At 53.0% G+C, this 19620-nt stretch overlaps 10 protein-coding genes across 10 annotated transcripts; 7 read left to right on the top strand and 3 right to left on the bottom strand.

The window, feature by feature from the left end:
• The first annotated feature begins 1537 nt into the window (after positions 1–1537).
• On the top strand, positions 1538–2134 carry BDV59DRAFT_30264 (uncharacterized protein). The gene is made up of 2 exons (XM_073696155.1): positions 1538–1794; positions 1890–2134. Exons 1-2 carry the CDS (start codon positions 1709–1711, stop codon positions 2065–2067), a joined length of 264 nt encoding a protein of 87 aa, XP_073548142.1. The 5' UTR covers positions 1538–1708; the 3' UTR covers positions 2068–2134.
• Positions 2135–3677, top strand: BDV59DRAFT_30265 (thiolase family protein). The gene has a single exon (XM_073696156.1). The coding sequence runs from the start codon at positions 2316–2318 to the stop codon at positions 3555–3557; it is 1242 nt and encodes a 413-aa protein (XP_073548141.1). The 5' UTR covers positions 2135–2315; the 3' UTR covers positions 3558–3677.
• Positions 3678–3827: 150 nt separating this feature from the next.
• Positions 3828–5144, top strand: BDV59DRAFT_201953 (mitochondrial 54S ribosomal mL50 protein; the record flags this gene model as incomplete). Its single annotated transcript, XM_073693928.1, has 3 exons — positions 3828–4276; positions 4365–4815; positions 4869–5144. The coding sequence occupies 3 exons, from the start codon at positions 3828–3830 to the stop codon at positions 5142–5144; spliced, it is 1176 nt and encodes a 391-aa protein (XP_073548140.1).
• BDV59DRAFT_30233 (uncharacterized protein) lies at positions 5105–6496 on the bottom strand. Its single transcript, XM_073696154.1, has 2 exons — positions 6361–6496; positions 5105–6306 (listed from the first exon to the last, which is right to left on the bottom strand). The coding sequence occupies exons 1-2, from the start codon at positions 6378–6380 to the stop codon at positions 5361–5363; spliced, it is 966 nt and encodes a 321-aa protein (XP_073548139.1). The 5' UTR covers positions 6381–6496; the 3' UTR covers positions 5105–5360.
• Positions 6497–6550: 54 nt separating this feature from the next.
• Positions 6551–8823, top strand: BDV59DRAFT_178115 (putative protein kinase C substrate). The gene is made up of 3 exons (XM_073689717.1): positions 6551–6691; positions 6827–7774; positions 7840–8823. The coding sequence occupies exons 1-3, from the start codon at positions 6586–6588 to the stop codon at positions 8484–8486; spliced, it is 1701 nt and encodes a 566-aa protein (XP_073548138.1). The 5' UTR covers positions 6551–6585; the 3' UTR covers positions 8487–8823.
• On the top strand, positions 8532–9160 carry BDV59DRAFT_30130 (uncharacterized protein). Its single transcript, XM_073696152.1, has one exon. The coding sequence runs from the start codon at positions 8643–8645 to the stop codon at positions 8991–8993; it is 351 nt and encodes a 116-aa protein (XP_073548137.1). The 5' UTR covers positions 8532–8642; the 3' UTR covers positions 8994–9160.
• Positions 9161–10699: 1539 nt separating this feature from the next.
• Positions 10700–12223, top strand: BDV59DRAFT_30212 (GFA family protein). The gene is made up of 2 exons (XM_073696153.1): positions 10700–10857; positions 10922–12223. Exon 2 carries the CDS (start codon positions 11021–11023, stop codon positions 12056–12058), a length of 1038 nt encoding a protein of 345 aa, XP_073548136.1. The 5' UTR covers positions 10700–10857; positions 10922–11020; the 3' UTR covers positions 12059–12223.
• Positions 12224–12556: 333 nt separating this feature from the next.
• BDV59DRAFT_178108 (uncharacterized protein) lies at positions 12557–14100 on the bottom strand. The gene is made up of 5 exons (XM_073689716.1): positions 13822–14100; positions 13374–13745; positions 12969–13311; positions 12831–12908; positions 12557–12767 (listed from the first exon to the last, which is right to left on the bottom strand). Exons 2-3 carry the CDS (start codon positions 13598–13600, stop codon positions 13200–13202), a joined length of 339 nt encoding a protein of 112 aa, XP_073548135.1. The 5' UTR covers positions 13601–13745; positions 13822–14100; the 3' UTR covers positions 12557–12767; positions 12831–12908; positions 12969–13199.
• Positions 14101–14328: 228 nt separating this feature from the next.
• Positions 14329–15592, top strand: BDV59DRAFT_178107 (MBL fold metallo-hydrolase). The gene is made up of 4 exons (XM_073689715.1): positions 14329–14599; positions 14647–14794; positions 14856–15206; positions 15276–15592. Exons 1-4 carry the CDS (start codon positions 14384–14386, stop codon positions 15563–15565), a joined length of 1005 nt encoding a protein of 334 aa, XP_073548134.1. The 5' UTR covers positions 14329–14383; the 3' UTR covers positions 15566–15592.
• A 976-nt stretch (positions 15593–16568) lies between these two features.
• On the bottom strand, positions 16569–18184 carry BDV59DRAFT_201949 (FAD-binding oxidoreductase; the record flags this gene model as incomplete). The annotated part of the gene is made up of 5 exons (XM_073693927.1): positions 16569–16841; positions 16909–17078; positions 17131–17463; positions 17526–17732; positions 17797–18184. The coding sequence occupies 5 exons, from the start codon at positions 18182–18184 to the stop codon at positions 16569–16571; spliced, it is 1371 nt and encodes a 456-aa protein (XP_073548133.1).
• Positions 18185–19620: the final 1436 nt, after the last annotated feature.

Here is a 19620-nt window from a genome sequence, read left to right as displayed (position 1 = left end):
TCACACTGCATGCCGTGGAGTTGGGCCGAGACTATTGAATCTGTAGTGCGCAGTGAACAGACCTAGGCGTAGCTGATCCATCATCAGTCGAAGATCTCGTCCGTGCAAGATCGCCTCCATCGAGGCTCTCATAATCCCTTGACGGATCAGTCCAGAATCAAGAAGACTCGCTCATACAAGACGGTTGTGATACTCCACATCGAAGCCAACGGAAAGAGGAAAAGCGCCCGCCGGTTAGTCAGCTTAGTCACCCCCGTCCCCCAACCTAACCCCGATCGAGTCTAGCCGCCATCGCGGACCTTCTGCTGCTGCTTCTTTCGCCTTTCCAGCCTTCTCCTTGCTGATGATCATGTTGATATCTGCATGCTTGGTTCACCTGTTCCACTGACGCCTCCTCCATACCCTCCTTGGTTACGTTTCATTTCTCGCTATCTTGCGCCTGCCACGGGTCCAACCTCATCCTCCCTGATTGGTCTCTGCCTTGTACATCACTCCCACGCACCTCCACGTTCAAGCTGGCTCACTGACTTGTCCCACGGCTTGCGTCCGTCTCTCGCAACACCATACCATTCGGTTCTACCCTCGGATCAGACTACTCCCTTATCAATTCCCTCATTCCCAATCCCCCCTTCCCTTGGCGGGGTGTGCAAGGGTCATGTTTACCTTTACATCGAAGCGTCAGAGGGAGCACGAGGATCCTGTCGATGGAGTCCATGACAGAAAGGTTGGTCTTATCTGCTTGATGCGAGATTTTTTTTACCCGCCTTCTCCCTTCTAGACCGGCGACTAATCTGCGAGAGTAGCGACCCCGTCCTTTGATCATACAGCCTCCGAACGTGTCCCAAAAGCCCTCCTCTTTCGACCCTTACCCTGAGTTTGGTCTACCAACTTTGACCCCGGTTGAATCCTCAGATGATGACGGCGATGATACTGAGAATGTCCGCTATCATCCTCAGTGTACCGGAGATATACAGCAGCTCGATCTGTGGGATGCTGGACATTCCCCCATGGACGTTGATAGCAACAAAGAACCCTCATCCTTAAATGACGGTAGCAAAATGCAGTTATGGCCGACGTGTACTCGAACCAACGACAGCTCGCAACCCTCACCGATCCCGCACAGCCTCATCAATCATTCCCTTACCCTCAATGACCGGCGGCCTCTGTCACCTTTCCCCAGCCATACCTCCTCGCCGGCTAGCGGAGTCCATGGTTCCCAACCACCCCCGAGCCAGACTCTGGATGTGACAATGACTACCTTTAAGTGTAGTCAACGTCTCCCAAGCCCTGTGAGTGAAGGCGAAGATCCTCCACCCGTTCCAGCAACCAAATCAGTGGATGCGGGGGACGAGGCAAATACGGAATCGAGCCAACATGCCCCATTTCCCAACGAGGATGTGGCCCAAAGGTCCAACGCAGCGTTCGCGAAGAAAAAGAAGGTTGCCCTCGCAATGGGATTCCGAGCTGATTGCGATAAATGCCGTCACAAGGTCCCCGGTCACTACAGCCATATTATCCACGTTTGACTAGGTTGGCCTGAGGCTTCACCTATCCTGCCCCTGGTGGGTGACGTTTGAACACTAATGTATATTTCCTTTTATCTTTATGACTCGACTCGATGATACCATGGTAATCGGACAAGGAAGGTAACCCAAGCTTGGGAGGCGTTGACTTATGGATAACACGGTAGACTCTTGTATGATACCAAATGGTTTTGACATTATATGTTATATGCTGGTTCCAACCACGCCCTAGCGCACTGCATGCTGCCATGGATACCAATAGCCCTCTTAAGTTCGTACCTAAGTAGTAATCCGCTCCTTGCTGTCCTGCTTCTCTTCCGACCAAAGTTCCGAAGGCGCGCTGACATAATCCGCCCTTCCGATCAGCGGCAAATGCGGATTGATCGCCTGGAGACGCTGCTCAAGACATCCGAATCGCTCTGCGACCATGAACAATGCCGCAGGTCAGGTTGGACCGCCGTGGCGGGCAGTCTTGATGCATTATGGCGCCTTGCGGATCGAATACACCATGAGTCGCTTGACAGCGACTTGTTCCTGGAGATAAGATCGGGAGAATCTCCACATCGCATCAACCGGTTCCTCGCCGGCAGAGCCCTTAGCCGATCTTCGTTGCCGGCAATTTGAATGGCAGCTTTTCATGGCTCTGTCCACACGCGATGGATCCCGAATGCCCCGGAATCCAGTCCGGTGGCCCTGGATGGGGCTTTTATATAATTCTTTGTGCCCCCCCGAAGGATTTCCCCGACCTGCAACTCCCTGTGAACCCCATCTTTGCTCCCACATCCCGTCAAGATGGCCTCTCCTGTCCCCCGCGGTATCCGCCAGGTCCTTCAGAAGTCCCCCTCGGACATCGTCATTCTCTCCTCTCTGCGTACGCCCGTCACCCGTGCGAAGAAGGGTGGCTTCAAGGATGCTTACCCCGAGGAGCTCCTCGCCCACGTTCTCAAGGCCACCCTCGAGGCCAACCCCAAGCTCGATCCTGCCTTGATTGACGATGTCGCCATTGGTTCCGTGCTCCAGGAGCTGGGCGGTGCGAAGGCCGGCCGTATGGCCCAGATCCACGCCGGTTTCCCTCACACCGTCCCCTTCCATACTATCAACCGTCAGTGCTCGTCCGGTCTGGCGGCCATCACCTCCGTCGCCAACTCCATCCGCGCTGGCGCCATCAACGTCGGTATCGGTGGTGGTATGGAGTCTATGACCCGCAACTACGGCTCTCGCGCCATCCCCACGGTCCTCTGGCCGGAGCTGAAGGACTCTCCTTCCAAGGACTCCCGCGACTGCATCATGCCCATGGGTATTACCTCGGAGAACGTGGCCTCCCGCTACGGCATCAACCGTGCCGACCAGGACGTCTTCGCGGCCGAGTCTCACAAGAAGGCCACCGCCGCCCAGAACGCCGGTCTGTTCGACGCTGAGATCGTCCCCGTCAAGACCAAGACCTTCGACCCCGAGAACCCCGACGCGCCCCCCAAGGAGATCACCGTGTCCAAGGATGATGGTGTCCGCAGCAACATCTCCGTGGAGAAGATGGCCAGCCTGAAGCCCGCCTTCTCCCCCACCGGCTGCAGCACCGCCGGAAACAGCTCGCAGGTCAGCGACGGTGCCGCCGCCACGCTCCTGATGCGCCGTTCCACCGCCACCGAGCTCGGCCTGACCTCCTCGATCAAGGGTCGCTGGGTCGGTACCGCCGTTGCCGGCTGCGCTCCCGACGAGATGGGTGTCGGTCCCGCCGTCGCGATCCCCAAGCTCCTCCAGCTCCTGGACGTCAACGTGTCCGACGTCGGCATCTGGGAAATCAACGAGGCCTTTGCCTCCCAGGCTCTCTACTCCGTTCGCAAGCTCGGCATCGACGAGGCCAAGGTCAACCCCAAGGGTGGTGCCATCGCCATCGGTCACCCTCTGGGTGCCACTGGTGCCCGTCAGCTCGCCACTCTCCTCCCCGAGATGGAGCGTACCGGCCAGGAAGTCGGCGTGGTGAGCATGTGCATTGGAACCGGTATGGGCATGGCTGGCATGTTTGTCCGGGAGTAGAATGGGTTCTTTAGTGTTCTTTTTTCATGTATAGATATTGAAGCCAGTTGCATTATGATCAGCGCAGATGCATGTATATACCGCGAATGACATACAGTATTCTCAAGTCTGCAATAATAGTACAGTTAATAGAATCAGGAAGCTTCTTGCACTACCTACTAAATGAAGTAAACAATGCCAAGCCTGTCACGTGACCTCGCGGCTCCGTTGAAACTTTTCGAAACCGATCTGGAGATGCCTCCGTGACGCAAAACACCACCGCTGCCCACCATGCGTCCCTCAATGCGGCTGTTGAGCCTGGAGGTGTCCTCCCTCCAGGGACCGCGAACCTTATACGTCTGCTCAGTCTGCAGACAAGAAGCCCGGCCGCGGCCGCTCCTCGCCCGCCAATTCCTGCGCAATGCGTCCTCCAACACGACCCCGATCACCGAACGAGTACGCCGCAAGATCTGGGGCACGGAGAACCCCCCTGGCCTGAAGGATCCTTACGGAGAGAGTCTCCTCGAGAAGCGGTTCCGCAAGGACCAGCCGGAGCAGCAGCAGGCGGTGGCGGAGGAGCCGGCGGAGGCCGTGCAGGCCGTCGAGGAGAACGTCGCCCCGGAGGAGGTCGCGGCCGCGGAGGCGTACGAGCCCGCCACGACGTGGGAGGGATTGCCCCGTGTCGGACATCTGGGCGAGTGGTCGAAGCGTCCCCGGTCGGAGGCTGATACATACGAGTCGTACGTGCCTGTCGCTTGATGATCGGACCGCGCATCCCACTGTGTGCGGGTCGCGGACAAAGTGGCCTGTCTCGCTAACGAAATGCAGTTTCATGCTCAAGAAGAAGCTCACGAAGAAGGGACATCTCGCCCTTGCCGCTCACCAGACCGCCGTGGAGCTTTGTCTGATGCACTCTCTGAACAAACCCCTGACCAGCATTTGCGACGTGAAGGAGCACGACAAGGCCGTCTTCAAGTTGCTGTGGAAGTGCAAGATCCAGCCCAATGGTCAATGGGGCGAGGCTCTCACGTATCCCGATCAGGAGACGAAGGACGCGCTCGTCTACATCTTCGAGCAGATCGGCGCCCAGCAGGAGCCCGAGGCTGCCGTTGCGGAGGAACAGGTTGCGTCTGAGGAGAGCGTCGAGGCCTCGGAGTTTGAGGAGAGTGTGGAGGACATCCAGTGGGGTGCCTCGACTCCTCCTTTCTTTGGTTATGCCGACGTCCGTGACAAGGGATACTTGTCCTTGCCGTTGGATGATCTGACCACCAAGTTTGCTGTAAGTTGGCTGCTGTCCATCGCTCAACAGAATCTAACATGCGGTTTCTCTAGTTCCTGAAGAGATTTTCCCAGCTGAGCGGTCACTACTTCCCGGATCCTGCCATCCACTCCATCTCCACGGTTGCCGAAGCTGTGGGATACATCCAGACCGTGCTGAGCCCCAAGCCCAAGAAGCTGGCCGAGCACTTGGCTGGCAACCAACGCCTTCAGAACATGTCCAACGTTAAGGTGTTCCCGAAGAAGCAGAAGCGGATGGATCAGGACGAAGAGTTGGGTCGCAAGAAGGTCATCGAGGAGGAGCTCCGTGCCAGAGGTCTCATCGAGTAGATTCCTGTTATGATGCCGGAGTTTGTGCGATATTCAGTCATAGTTCTTGTAGCATGTTACCGTCCGATATTTGTACTATAGAAGTTTAAAATTCTACAGATCAGTCCTGCATTGGATATCGATATATTCAAAATAGATGCATAGCCCAAGCTCCGGGAATAAGACAACAGAAACCGACCCAGCCAACCCATGCGCCCAAAAATAAAGGACCGGCAATCACCTCTTCGCTGCCGTAGGCATAGTATATCCTCTCGTCATAAAGTCCGTATTTTTCATCGTCCCGTCCTTGGATTCCTTTTTGAAAAGACTGTCCAGATTCTCATTCAGACCCATCATCTTCCGACGCTTCTTCCTCTCGTTCTCTTCTTCCAACACTCGCGCCGTCAGCATAGCTGTCGCAGCATTCTTGATCCCACGGGACGCGGCAGGAGTCGGCGTAGACGTATTACTCCGGCTCGACTGCTTCTCCCTCTCCTTCTCCTTGGACGCAGGCGCATCCGTCTCCGCATTGGCCGTCGAGTCCCCATTAGCATGCTTCTTCCGCTTTTTCGCGCCGGGAGCCTTCTTCAGGGAATGGGTGAGACCCTGCTCGGCCAGCTTCTGCCCACGAGCGATCAGGCTCTGCTTATCGGCGTCCTTGGCGGGCAAGATGGGAATGACATTCTCCTCCGCATACGGCTCATTGCACTGGAGACACTTGTCTGCCTTCAGCTGGCGGATCGCCTCTTCGGAGAAGACATGCCCACAAGGCACGAGGTACACGGACTTGACGTTGGGGACAAGCTGCTTCGCGGTGACGGGGCAGATCCAGGCCTCGCGCTTGTCGAGCTTGTGCGACGGGTGCTCGCCGCGCTCGGTGTCGATCTCGAACTTCAGCTCGACCACATCGCGCAGCCCCTTCACCCGGCCGCAGAGGATTTCCTCGCAGTCGGCCTTGGAGCTGATGTCGTCGGCGTCGTCGCCGGGGAGCAGGAACTTGAGGATCGCGTCCTTGTTGTACAGGTTGCCGACGCAGTCGGAGACGATCGGTCGCATCAGCGCCTTGTGCGACAGCGGGCACGTCGTCCAGTAGTGTTCCTGGAGCTCGCGCTGCGCTTCTTTTACCTGAGCGGTGCTGGGGCCGCGGGCCGCCTCGCGGACGAGCTCGCGGCGGGTAGGGATACTGCAGATCTAGTCAGCTTGGAGGGAACCTAAAGGATGTATCGTATGCACGCACCTTCCGCCATCATTACCCATCGCTGGATACTAGTGCGGATGAAATAGTACTTGTCGGGCGGGAGGAAGACGCGACGATGCGCTCGCCACTGAAAAGCGACGGGAGCGATAACGGCTGACTAAGCGCCCCTCCCCAGATTAGATCCGGCACTAACAGCTGGCCAGAAGCTCTCTCCGCATCTCCTCCAGTCACCTGCATTGGCCGTACAAGCTCAATGCTGCCATCATGATACTTCCGCAGGGTTCGCTCTTGTTCGTCGGCGTGGCAGCATGCTCCACGGTTGTGGCCGCGGCCAGCGATTCGGCGCGGCCTCGCGGCGTCGGGCCAGAATGTAAGTACGGGTTTATTTACAGGCCATTTGGCACTCCCATTGTCGATTGAGGCATGGGCATCATCCTGTCATCCCCCGTTCCTATCCAGAGGTGAGCAGAAGAGACACAACTAACAGTTTCATCGGCTTCACCAGTCGCCAAGTTCTATAAAGACCCAGCCACGTTTACGTGCATCTCGCACCCATCCATCCAGATCCCCTTCTCGGCGGTCAACGACGACTTCTGCGACTGTCCGGATGGGAGTGACGAGCCGGGCACGTCGGCTTGCTCGTACCTGTCGAAGAATTCGGCGCTGACGGCCGCCGATCGCCCCGGAAACAGTGATCTGGAGCTCACAGCCGTGCTGCCGGGGTTCTACTGCAAGAACAAGGGCCATCGGCCCGCGTACGTCCCGTTCCAGCGGGTCAACGATGGGATCTGTGACTACGAGCTTTGTTGCGATGGGAGCGACGAGTGGGCGCGTGTGGGCGGCACCAAGTGCGAGGATAAGTGCAAGGAGATTGGCAAGGAGTGGAGGAAGAAGGAGGAGACACGGCAGAAGTCTATGACGGCGGCCCTGAAGAAGAAGAAGGATATGCTTTTGGATGCGGACCGCCAGCTGAAGGAGGTGGAGGATGGCATCAAGAGACTGGAGGCGGAACTCCAGGGCGAGGAGATCAAGGTTAAGAATCTGGAGGCGGACCTGGAAGAGATTGAAAAACAAGAGAGGAGCAAGGTGGTCAAGGGGAAGAAGTCTGGAAAGGTGAACGTGCTGGCTCAGGTTGCCAAGGGCCGGGTCGAGGAGCTGCGGAATGCCCTGGTCGATGTCCGCAAGGAGCGCGATGAGACTCGCGCCCGTGTCCAGGAGCTGGAAGATATCCTGTCCAAGTTCAAGGTGGAGTATAACCCGAACTTCAATGACGAGGGGGTCAAGCGCGCTGTGCGCAGCTGGGAGGAGTATGCTGCCCGCGGCACTGCTGGAGGCCTTGTAAATAGTGCCCGGGATCGAGATCTAGACGAGATCGCCAAACCGGATGATGACAAGTCGGGTGTGAACTGGGAACAATGGGAAAATGAAGAGGACAGCTGTGACGTCGACACTGGTACGTGCATAATGTTAATAATGTTACTATTCGGCGCGGGAGGTCTGGCTAACTGTGTTATCTAGTCTACAAGATTGCGGCGTACCTGCCGCCTTCCCTGGTCACGTTCATCGAGGACAAGGTCTACTCCTTCAGGAAGTTCCTCGAGAACAACGGCATCCTCCCCAAGTCCGACGAGGGTTCGACCACTGAGTCCAAGGCTGTAACGGAAGCCCGTGATGCTGTCAAGGCGGCACAGAACACTGTCAAGGATTTGAAGACGCAGCTGAAGGATCACAAGAGCGACCTGGAAAAGGACTATGGTCCGAATGGCATCTTCCGCGCCCTCAAAGGTGTTTGTATCTCACAAGACTCCGGAGAATACACCTATGAGCACTGCTTCTTGGATGGAACGAAGCAGATCCCCAAGAAGGGCGGGTCTTCCGTGCGAATGGGTAACTTCGTCCGCATTGCATCGGTGACTGTCGATGTTCTCAACGAGTCCGGCGAGGTGGTACCGGAAGAGAGGACGTCACTGGAGTATACGCGCGGACAGACCTGCTGGAACGGCCCGGCACGGTCCACCACGGCGATCCTGGAATGCGGCGAGGAGAATGAAATTGTCAAGGTGGCCGAAGACGAGAAGTGTGTGTACTCGATGCTTGTGAGAACGCCCGCGGTGTGTGCTGGAGGCGAGAGCAACGATGCCCCAAGAGCCAAAGACGAGCTGTGAGGTGGTGTTTTGCTGCATAGAAACCTGCGTGTCTAGTGATTAGAGCATGTTTTGATTATATGATTGCATTCTGAACTGATAGTGGTCTGGGTCGTGTATCCGTGGTACAGAAATTGACGCATTGACAGTCTGATGACCTGTAGATGACACCGGTCTATGCAACTCGTAATGACTGTAACCACACTCTGTTATCTGTTCACTAGGTTGTGGTGCCGTAGCTGTCGTCGAGACTGCGATACTACGACCGGTTGGAATGCCTACTTGCAATATATAGTGACACTACGATGGCTGATACTGTCTCATGACCCAAGCAAGTATATTCATGAATTTATATCGGTATATACCACCCAACAGAAACAAATAAGAGCAAAATTCACGCAGATTGGATTCCTCCCCTCGTCCTCGTGGACGTCACCCCTGCAAGGGAACCATGGCAGAGAACGATCAGCGACTAAGCGTTATGCCGAGGACGGTACGGGCGAGGCATTTAGTGCTGAAGACAGTTAGTAGACTAGTAAGGACGGTGGACGTTGGACGTTGGCAGCATACAGTGCAAGATTGGCAGGAGCAGGAGTCGCAGGAGCCTTTGCAGCAGTTGCAGGTGCAGGGAGTCATGGTGGCTAGGATGTTTATGACCGAAGTAGTTCGATGCGAGTGATAGAGTAGATATGATAGTGATCAAGAGGCTTGGACAGATAGATGGCTGTAGTGACAAGAGAAAGAGGATAGAGAGGGAATCGAAGGGTTCTTTATACCCGGTGCCTGGGTCCGAGTTGCCCTGGGTGCCTCACACCATCTCGACCATCCTATGCATCTAGTGGAGTGAGGTGGATGTCTGGTGATGTCCGGTGGTTTCGTTGCCTGCAGACGACTTGAACTATCTCCAGCCTATACTGGATGGGGACGTCAAAACCCCACCAGCATCCTCCGGCCGGACGATGATCAAGCAGTCAAAGTTTCCCTGGTGGACAACGACACCCACTGGGGCTGGAAGCCTTCCAATGAACGATGGAGCGATCCATCTGCATCTCGGGCTTGGCGATATTGGTGTGGTGATGGCGGTTGTTTCCCGCGCACCGTCATGCCACGTTGGGGGTGGGGAGAATGAGGCAACGAGTTGTCAAACAGTGTGTTGGTAATTTGTCATGGGGATGACTGCGACAGTTCCCCTTGCGGATACATACATGGACGCTGATGTGCCGCGTACATATGCATACATACACGAGTCCTGACAGCCTCTCGCCGAAGCTAGGGACGATCGATCCATATCTGATAATCAAGGCCCGTTTCCGATGACAGGGCGTCTTCAACCTCGGGGGAAAGTTACTGGCTCGTGCGGTGGCTGTTGCGCAACAGCCTCTCCGGGCAAATAAAACCCCCAGCCGCCGATGCCGCTGGAAATGCTGGAGGGCATCATCGTCGTGAGTGATTTGCAGGAGGGCGAGAAACACTCCCCACTTCCGCCGACTAGGGCCGCAGTGAAGAAGATCGAAATATACCCGATGGATAACCCTTACGGTCTACAGTGACGGTGATGTCAGAAACTCCTCATGATCATTCTAGTCCAAAGCCTATCGTTGGATCTGAGCGTATCTCTTCCCATCTATTCCATCCCATCCTGCGCAGTCAACTCTTTTCACACCCGATCTCCACTCAGAGTCTCACGCCTCAGACCCGCCTGGTCCTTTAGTTTTTCTAGATTGTAAGACCATCGGTTAGCGTACATTGATTATAAACACGATTTCTCCTCGTCGAAAGCCGTAAACACGTACCGGGCAGTTGCACTGGCCAGCAGGGCACTGGCAAGAAGCTCCGCATGAACATCCGTGGGCTGCGAGGACAAAGTCAGCAACTGTCCCCCGAAGTCGGACTATGTATGATTCGTGCAGAATGCCAACACAGCGCAAAGGGGCCGGCAGAGGTTCCCGAGTTTCCATCAGATCAGACGGAGGTAAGCAGGTTCTCGCTGGTTACCCCGCCATTCCCCACCAATAACGCTGGCAAACACAAAAACACGAGTTGGCCACCTACCCATAATGAGAAGTTATACGAGAAGAAACTCGGTTTGAGACTTGTGGAAGTATTGAGGTGCGGTGGGAGTGGCTTGTTGAGTGATGGAGGAAGAGAGAGAGGGAGAGAGGGGGAGAAACACGAAGTGGGGGGAGAAGGTCCATATTTATAGTCATCCTGTTGCGGCCACTAAATGACCACCTTTAGTTTCTCTGCTTCCGTCTTGTGGATGAGCAGATTTCTGCACCTCCAACCCTCATAGCCACGCCTCTTTCACTAAAATAAACTCTCTCCACCCTCCAACTACACCCATCGGTCGGATCTCACGATCAGTGTTGTGTTGTGGTTGACTTGGGTCCAGGTACGCGGCTGGAGAGATGTTGCCTCATCATCGCCGTACTAAACGTTCTTCTACCGGGGCGAAGGGCATTCAGTTCATGTCAGACTGGTGTTTGCCTCGCTGACGCCTGTTTAGATAGATTCTACAAGTAACTAGGCAGTGAGCGGTTGTACACTACGTCGAGATGGCCTATCGCATCTCCTGTCTGTGTCGGCAAGTTGCCCAAGAGGTGCAGTTGGATCCCTCCATAGACGACACAATTTTCAGTCTGTGTCATTGTAATGCGTGTCGCGCAACCACAGGGCTGTTATTTTCGTCATACTACACACTACAGGGCTCTCCGCAGAGCCTAGACGGGCTGCGTGAATATCAACAGCCTAACCGTATCAGTCGCTACTTTTGTAGTACGTGTGGTGCTCATGTCTTCGCTCATCGGACAGACACAGATCGATACTTTATCGCGGCGGGAGTATTCGCCGATCGCTCGCCACCAATCCAGACAATGCGACATTGGCAGACGATCGACACTAAGGACGGCGGATTGAGTGTCTTTCTGCCAGGGGACAAAAATGAATCGTGTTGTTTGCTGCAGGGGACGTGCGGGAACCCGGAACGGGATCGCAGTCCCGAAGCGGACTCCGTTGGGGATTCCAAACAGGACCACGGGAAGGTACGGGCGAGATGTCACTGCGGAGGGGTGGAATTCTATGTCACTCCTCCGGACAGTACATCCTCCGAGGCTACCTCTCCGTGGCCCGACTTGCTCGTTCCCTACCATTCTAGATCGTCGAGCAACCCCGATGACGTGAAATGGTGGCTCTGCGAGGGGAACACCAGGTACCTCGCTGGAACTTGTGCTTGTACTTCCTGTCGATTAGGAAGCGGATTTCCGATCCAAGAGTGGGCTTTCATCCCAAAATCCAACCTCCTTAATGCGGACAGCTCTCCATTGGCGTTCCATGCTGGCACCATGCAACAGTACGAAAGCTCTCCCGAGGTGTATCGGGAGTTCTGCAATCGCTGCGGAGCGACAGTGTTCTGGCACTGTGAGGAGAGACCCCTCCTCATCGATGTCAGCGTCGGTCTGCTCCAGGCACAAAGTGGCGCAAGAGCCGAGGAACTGCTGCATTGGCATCGAGATCGCGTGAGTTTTGCGGAGATGGGTCAGAACCAGACATTGGTTGAGCGATTGGAGGCTGGTCTCTCAGGTGGCGGATGGTGAGAACGATCATATGAAATGAATTTCTATTTTCTGTTGAAACTGAGAATACTCGGTGATACCTGATACCTGCTGTATAGAGTGTAGAAATGGTAAATGGTGATGTATTCTGGAGCACTACGTGGCGTGGGAATCATATCATATAAGATCACAACAACAGTGCAAGACCATAAGCTGGAAAGTCAGTGTGGCCAGAATACTGAGTACAATCAAATCAAATCAGGCCACAGCTGTTCAGGACTCGCAGCTGAAGTCCTCAGCTCAGGTTTCCAAATACAGCTATAAGTTGGGCTCCATGCCATCTTCTTAGTCTATTCTTTACCATATCTTTAGCACAGTTAGGTATAAACAATAGACTCGATTTGATATCTGCATTAAGAAAATGCCTGTCCGAATTCTCGAATAGTATGCCCAGGCTTCTTATCCCCAGCCTCCGATTGTAAGACTAACCCCCCATGTCGTATAGCCCCAAAGAGCTTTTCTGGAGGTTTCCGCAAGCTCTGCAAGCCCGAAAGTGAGCCGTTGTGCATTACTAGCGCCCTTGGATACAGTGAGAGTAGCATGTGATTCCCTTGTTCAGAGATTCCAATTCGACATCTCGGAATAATTATGAGAAGGACCAGCCCATGCAAGATTCCACCTGATATAGATACGGTCCGCCCAGACAGTTTTGTCACCAGAATAGGACCAATACTCCCAATCGACCAGGTAGCTGGCCGAACAATCAGGAATTGATCAGGCCAAACGAAATTCTAAAGGAACCAGGCGGACTCACCATTTTTTGCCAACCTTGTCCCAAATTAGGTTACGCATTGCTCCATCGTCGTGCTTAATACCACAATGGACGGTCTCGCTAGAAATAACCATTAGTCGACGTCGTCCATCTCCCAGGATACTGGAACGTTATTAAGACTTTGATTAGATATCTCACAGCCAAGCTGCCTCGAATGCTGACCGGATTTCATCTCGCTCTTCTCTTAGAGCCGGGTCTGGACTGAGTAAGGGAGGAAATAAACCCGACGGACTAGATCCTAGCAATCGCTCCATCAAAATATAGAGTTTATAAACCTCCGGTACCCACTCATCATCAGCTTGCTTTTCCTTCTTCCAACCAAGTATGAACGGACTGCTGGTACAGCGAGCCTTAGTTAACAGCGATAAAGCCTCTACCTCGGAACTGAAACTGCCGGGGATTTCTGAAATAGCCTGCTGGGCACGAATCAAAGGCTTTTTTGCGCTGTGCCATACCACGGAATCTTAGCAGTTGAGGTTGATGAGCATGGCCGAGGATCTCGTTATGTGGTTGGGAGGCACTAACTGTAAACGGATTTTGATAAGGGCGGCGGGAGGCCCGTCACCAGATACCTTGGAACAGAAGAACGTCCCACGCGCCTCAGAATGAACGCCTAGCTGCTCCATATCCTGAGATTCATAGTAGTCATGTTCTCTGATCTTTTCATCGAGCCTCCACACTGAACCGGAGGGAAAGGATATCTCCGCCTCCATATATTCATCATCGTCGAACCAGATCCTGCCAATAGTCATGCTGTTTAGGAAGAACCGGCCCAAAGGCTCCTGCAATGAGATTAGAGAGATCTATGTCGGACGAAAAGGGGCATACGCAGGACAATGCCATTTATTACTGGGGAGATCTAGGAAGAAACAACACCTATATACGACCCTACACAGACTTGATTTTCTAGAATTAATGTGACTTGCCCTGTTTGGATGAGGGCGCTTGAATGAGGGCGCTGGGGGTCGCTCACTGAGTATTTCTCATCACCAGTCAAGGCTCAGCGAGCGCTCAGTAAGCTCTCAGGACCTACTCAGGGCGGGATTACTGGCGGGCGGTGCGGAGCGAGATGGCGCTATGTCGATAATTACGCTACCACCAGTCAGGTAATGCAAAGTAGGATCCCGGGCCCACGTGAGAATAAATAGGCATCGGACGAACTCCCGCTGTGTCATCACATATGCTTGACCAAGCGGATTATATTTTAGGGCTGAGGTTCTTGAGTCGGTCCCGACGCGTGCGTAAATGTGCTTGACGGGTGTAATATTCAAAGATAACAAGAATATAATGCGACAGATAATATTCCGAGTTGAGCAGACATAGTGTATCAGACAAAGCCATACAAAGTGTAGGGAGATACGTCTACCTCTAGGCGAATGTCTTCTACGGTCGGATACCGAGCCGATTAGGTATATGCGGATATCGCCATGACATCATGACACCTGCCGCCTTGGCTTTTTAATTAGAAGAACGCGCCAATGTATTTGTAGGGACATGACCATCCCTCAACTGAAGATCGGAGAAGAGAACATATCATGCTGACAGAGATTGAAGAACTCGAGATCCATGTCATCGTCAACGATGAACTTGACCCGATCTCTCCAAGCCCCAACCCTGCCGTAAAGGCGGCGAGCCGTTTTATGGGTATTCCACTGACGCCGTTGAAGTCGGACGCCCAACGTGGTGGAGCGACTATGGAAATGCGCATGGATAATATATGTTGCGCAGCCCATGGAATCTCTTTGCTCCTTGTAAGTTCCTGTCATTTGAATGGGGGTTGAAAGCTCACATTCCATAGGTTGCCACAAAGGGCTCCCAGAAGCACTACCTTCTCTTCGATGCTGGGCCCGAAGGCGATGTGTGGGAAAGAAACTCTCGCCGACTTAGAGCCGAAATTGGCAAGATTGAGCACATAATTCTCTCGCACTATCACCGAGACCACTCCGGTATGGAAGCAGGAATAGTCCAGAAAGTTTTTACGAAAGTGAAGCTGAACCAATACAACAGGCGGGCTGACTAGGGCAATCGAACTAATCATCAACGACCCTGGCCCAAAACAAGTAGTTGTGGACGTGCACCCAGATCGGCCTGCTTATCGAGGGGTACAGGCAGACCAGCCGATCTCTCTCGAAGCTGACCCTTCTTTCGAGGAGCTGGAGACAGCCGGAGCCACTTTACTGAAAAGTGACCAAACCCACACTGTGTTGGACGACTTTTTTCTTGTCTCGGGTGAGATACCTCGCAAAACTAATTACGAGGATGGCATTCACGGAGGATTACGCTTCAATGACTCAACTGCCCAATGGGAGGAAGACACCTTGATCATGGAAGAGCGATATGTGATGTGCAATCTAAAAGGTATGACCATACATCCGAACAACTGGATGTTCCCAGGGCTGGTCTAACGTCTATTTTGGTGCGTTTCAGGTAAGGGTCTTGTTGTTTTCACCGGTTGTGGTCACGCAGGCGTTGTGAACACTTGTCGAGACGCTGCCCGGTTAGGATACGGCAGCCCCCTCTACTGCGTGGTGGGTGGCTATCATCTCGCGGACGCGGACGATGCTAAACTTAACGCGACGATGGAGGATTTGAAGAAGTTGAACCCGAAGGTGCTCCTAGCCGGTCATTGCACGGGCTGGAGATTCAAGTGTCACATTGCGAAGGACATGCCCAATTGCCTGGTCCCATGCTTCTCGGGTAGCAAGTACACTCTCTGATCTAGTTTGTTAAAAGTAAATCTGAACGCGAAAATGCTCGAGATCGGTTTTTATTATTTACTACGGAGCGCGAAGTTGGCCCTATCAGTAGTATGTCTTCTACGGCTAATTTGCAAGCACCCAATTCTTTTTCTGGGTGGCTTATCCTCCAAAACGAAGGGTACTCACTTCACCGAACGATAAGTGGAGGTAGAAGCACTAGCTCCGTTACGCTATCCTGATATGCTCGGATTTCCGGAGAACCGGGGCTATTGCTTGGTGGGGCGTGGAGTAAGTCCCCCGATAAATCCACTATACGGCTGAAGTCCCGTCAGCCATTGAAAGGAATCAAAGCAGAGGACATATACGTCCAACCCGGAGAAAGCTCCTTATAATTTCGAAACGTGCTTTATGGAGGCCGGAATGTTTGTTGGAGTGTCCAGTCTCGCGAATCAGTCGCATTGTCTTGCGACATAAGAGGACCGGGGCGTAGGTTTCACGGAGGAATAGAAATGAGAATACAGTGCAGATACTACTCTGGAACGTAGACTGTTAGGCCGTTTCCAATCTGTAATGGATAGGGAATAGGTTACCAGAATCGCAATAACCCAGAAAACCCACCGCCGTGACGCATTTTCCGTCAGGAACCCGCCACAAACACTAGGACACAAAACGAATCTTCAGCTACCGCATCCCTCCGCCCACTGCCGACACACATACATATTCCTTCAACCAAAGCTAGCGCCCAATTTTCTGGCCACCCTCCTGTGACCCCAAAGTACCACTATATGGTCTTCTCACCACAAGATAATGTCTCCAAGATGTACACAGCGTGTTTGAGCGAAAGAGTATGTTCTTTCATATCAATCAGCTTTCGTTAAGCACCTCAGATCAGCCCACAGCCCAAATGTGAACAGACATGCCACACTTCATCCTGTCATGCTTTAACTGCCCCTTTAAGCCTGTCGTGTGGGTCATAGTGCCTCCTCAAAGCCTGCAGCGGAGCGAAGTGAGGCCCCCATATCTATACGGAGTAAGCGAGCGACTCATAAACGCAGCGGGGACGGTTGGGCAATACCTTTTTGACATCGTGGAAGTCCTCCAAGCCACTTGGTAGGTAGCAATATTCCGCGTCCTCCCCCAGGATTTTTGAAGCCGCCTCAATAGCGAGATCTCGCGCAAGTGTTTCTTTGGAAGGCCCGGAGCCAGCAGGACACCCAGTTCCAAGGAGCAGGATATGCTTTCCGCCTGCGAGCCTTGGCCAAGCACAGTTTGATGACGAACCCACTGGTTCTCGCTAAATGGACATAAAAGTTAAATAGACTCCCGTGACATAGGCATCAGCATCTGCAGGTACCACTTACAGAACTCAGTAACTCGAAAATCAGGTAGGTGCAATCTGCTAGCGATTCGTCAAGTTTTTGGATGTCCTCGGACCACCGGATAGCTCTGATAATTGTCTTCTTTGAGATTTCCGGTAGAAGCAGAGCCGCCCAGAATTGTTTCATTGAGCCTTTAAAAATATGCACTTTATCTGCACCAAGAATGAGTTCCAGCTCTCATACATGACGGGCCCTTGAACTCACTTTGAAGGTTAGCTACACCTTCAAGGCACGTAATTCGAGTTTGATCGATAGCTCCCGGAATATCTAGTGCCCACTGAAAGCTGGCACGTCCGTGCACTTCCCCATGTGCATCAAATGCATGGATGACCAGCATGTCCGTATCGGTGCCAATGGACTCTAGCAGCCGTTTCTTCACGACGTACAGGAACATTGTAATCTTTGGATCGAGCGGTTTGGAGACGAACTTGGCAATTCCACCAGCTACCTCCTCAAGTTGTTCTCTGGGAATCAGAATCGGACCCGCCCAAATCGTTTGGGGATAGGGAAACACCCGGAGCACGACCTGCACAAGCACTATATCCTATATATCAGTATAAACGAACTGAGAATACCAAGAAGGTGCCATAGTCATGTACCGCCAAAGCCGCCGCCACCGCCACGGAGGGCCCACAGCAACTGTGGTTCTCTTGACGCCCACACAACAGAGCCATCGTACTTGACAACTTTCGCATCCAGCATATTTCCCGGGTCAGAGATGCAGCCAAACTCGCCAGAAAGCCATGAAAAACCACCACTGATGATGGTACCTGCTACCCCTACACATGGGGTACGCGCGCCCACGACTAATACATGTCAGCTTGAATCACTCAATGCACGCTAGCCCAAGAGGGAGACGGGAGGATATACTTCCATAGTCTGGTGCTGTCCTCCGAAGTTTTCTGTATACATCCTCCCATGTCTGGCCTGCACCAATAGTCGCTAATTCCGAATGCTTGTCGAAGTGAAAGTCATCAAAGGCTGACATATTGATAAGCACATCCTTGGCGGATGTGGACATGAAACCATGCCCGTAAATCGCAAAATCCAGGTCTGTGGAGTATAAGTATGCGACTAACATGCTCAAGGTCTCAATCGTCGCCGGCTTGACAACGAGACGGGGGTTTAATTGTTTTTGGGATGCCCATGTTTGGACGTTCGATAGGTAGTCTGGAGAACCTGGCGTGATTATTTCACCAGGGGCTAAAAACGAGCGCAGAACAGACAAATGGCCTTCATTTATGCCGGGATCAGTCATATTGCAAGCTCAATAGTCAAGTTAACTGGAGACGCTCCAAATACGCGCCGTCAAGAGGGCAAACAATAACTATATATTACAACATTCTTGATGATGCAGTACCGCTTATATAAATACGTTTAGTTGTGGGGACTTGTTATTCGCAGGGAAAACGGCACGGCATCCAATACCTCTTCGTCCGGACGACTCGGTCCGTTCGCTGTGTAAATTGTTAAACTTAGACAATGCCGAATCCATGGGGCAAGTGGGGCTCTGATCGAATCGGATGTCCGGATTCTTTGGGTATCATGATGTACTAGGTCGACAAAACTTCGGGGAACAAACTTACCACCCCATTAGTGTATCTCCTTATATCTGCCAAAGAGCTAGAAGAGGCCGATTCGGTTCTAGGATACAAAATCGGATATCCAACACTTAATTTGTTGTGGGCTATCATGTCGAACGTCCTTGTTACGGGTAGTTCCCGCGGCCTCGGGCTGGAGCTGGTGAAACAACTGGCTTCCGGCGAATGCCAAGGAGGTATAGTGATTGCTGGGGCTCGAAAATGTAGCCCAGAGCTGCACGACTTGATCTTACACTCCCACGGCTCTGTCGTGTTCGTGCCTTTGGATCTCACTGACGAGACGACGATCACACAATCAGTGATAGCTGTTCAATCGGCCTTGAGAGAGAAGAGTCTAGATATCCTGATCAACTGTGCTGGTGTACACAGCGAGACTCAGGGGAAGCTGGTTCACATGTATGATTTCCTTCCTGTCGCCTTCCTGTCAGAAACTCAGCCTTATCAACCCAACAGGTCTGACCTCGACTACCAATTGTCAGTAAATGTTGTGGGCACACATAACGTTATACGACAGTACCTCCCTTTCATGCGCGACAGCAAGCTGAAGAAGATTGCCAATATGTGAGTCGCACGACCCGGTTAACATTTCTGTTTTACTCATCAGTTTTGGCAGTTCAAGCGCATATGGGTCCTTAACGAATGCATCAAGCGTCGCCTATGCTCCTTGTCCGGCGTATAAGATAAGCAAAGCAGCTCTGAATGCCTTAACCGTCCAATACGCATTGTCTTATAAGGATGATGGCTTTATTTTCCTTTCAGTGAATCCTGGGGTTCGTCGTCTTCTCCCGTCCCCTAACAGGTCGGCTTCGGGGCTAATACCTTTACAGTGGCTTCAGAGCGATATGGGCGGCATGAATGCGGATCTCACCCTACTACAAGGTGCAGAGGCGGTTCTTGACGTTATTCTGGCCGCTGACTGCATGGACAATGGCCATTTCAAGAATATTCATGTACCAGGGTGGGAGGCTTACAATGGTGGAAACTTACCTTGGTAATGCCACTCACGAAGTAACGGCTGTCCATCTACTCAGAGCGATCCAGGAGCCCTTTGCCTCAGGTTGTCATCGAAACTTATATATGTCCCTTGTCAAAA

Source organism: Aspergillus ambiguus (genome assembly GCF_047715705.1).
Source record: "Aspergillus ambiguus strain CBS 117.58 unplaced genomic scaffold BDV59scaffold_15, whole genome shotgun sequence".
Lineage (NCBI taxonomy): Eukaryota > Fungi > Ascomycota > Eurotiomycetes > Eurotiales > Aspergillaceae > Aspergillus > Aspergillus ambiguus.
The sequence above is the reverse complement of the archived record's forward strand: the minus strand, read 5'-3'. Positions and strand labels throughout refer to the sequence as shown.

Bases quoted from the DNA above. Each gene is read 5' to 3' on its own strand.
- BDV59DRAFT_30264 (XM_073696155.1), top strand. From the start codon at position 1,709: ATGGTTTTGACATTATATGTTATATGCTGGTTCCAACCACGCCCTAGC. The intron at 1,795-1,889 runs GTTCGTACCTAA...CCTTCCGATCAG, and splicing joins GATACCAATAGCCCTCTTAA to CGGCAAATGCGGATTGATCG.
- BDV59DRAFT_30265 (XM_073696156.1), top strand. From the start codon at position 2,316: ATGGCCTCTCCTGTCCCCCGCGGTATCCGCCAGGTCCTTCAGAAGTCC.
- BDV59DRAFT_30233 (XM_073696154.1), bottom strand. From the start codon at position 6,380: ATGGGTAATGATGGCGGAAG. The intron at 6,307-6,360 runs GTGCGTGCATAC...CTAGATCTGCAG, and splicing joins ATGGGTAATGATGGCGGAAG to TATCCCTACCCGCCGCGAGC.
- BDV59DRAFT_178115 (XM_073689717.1), top strand. From the start codon at position 6,586: ATGATACTTCCGCAGGGTTCGCTCTTGTTCGTCGGCGTGGCAGCATGC. The intron at 6,692-6,826 runs GTAAGTACGGGT...CGGCTTCACCAG, and splicing joins TCGCGGCGTCGGGCCAGAAT to TCGCCAAGTTCTATAAAGAC. The intron at 7,775-7,839 runs GTACGTGCATAA...TGTGTTATCTAG, and splicing joins CAGCTGTGACGTCGACACTG to TCTACAAGATTGCGGCGTAC.
- BDV59DRAFT_30130 (XM_073696152.1), top strand. From the start codon at position 8,643: ATGCAACTCGTAATGACTGTAACCACACTCTGTTATCTGTTCACTAGG.
- BDV59DRAFT_30212 (XM_073696153.1), top strand. From the start codon at position 11,021: ATGGCCTATCGCATCTCCTGTCTGTGTCGGCAAGTTGCCCAAGAGGTG.
- BDV59DRAFT_178108 (XM_073689716.1), bottom strand. From the start codon at position 13,600: ATGACTATTGGCAGGATCTGGTTCGACGATGATGAATATATGGAGGCG. The intron at 13,312-13,373 runs GTTAGTGCCTCC...TCAACTGCTAAG, and splicing joins CTTATCAAAATCCGTTTACA to ATTCCGTGGTATGGCACAGC.
- BDV59DRAFT_178107 (XM_073689715.1), top strand. From the start codon at position 14,384: ATGCTGACAGAGATTGAAGAACTCGAGATCCATGTCATCGTCAACGAT. The intron at 14,795-14,855 runs GTATGGAAGCAG...CCAATACAACAG, and splicing joins CTATCACCGAGACCACTCCG to GCGGGCTGACTAGGGCAATC. The intron at 15,207-15,275 runs GTATGACCATAC...GGTGCGTTTCAG, and splicing joins TGTGATGTGCAATCTAAAAG to GTAAGGGTCTTGTTGTTTTC.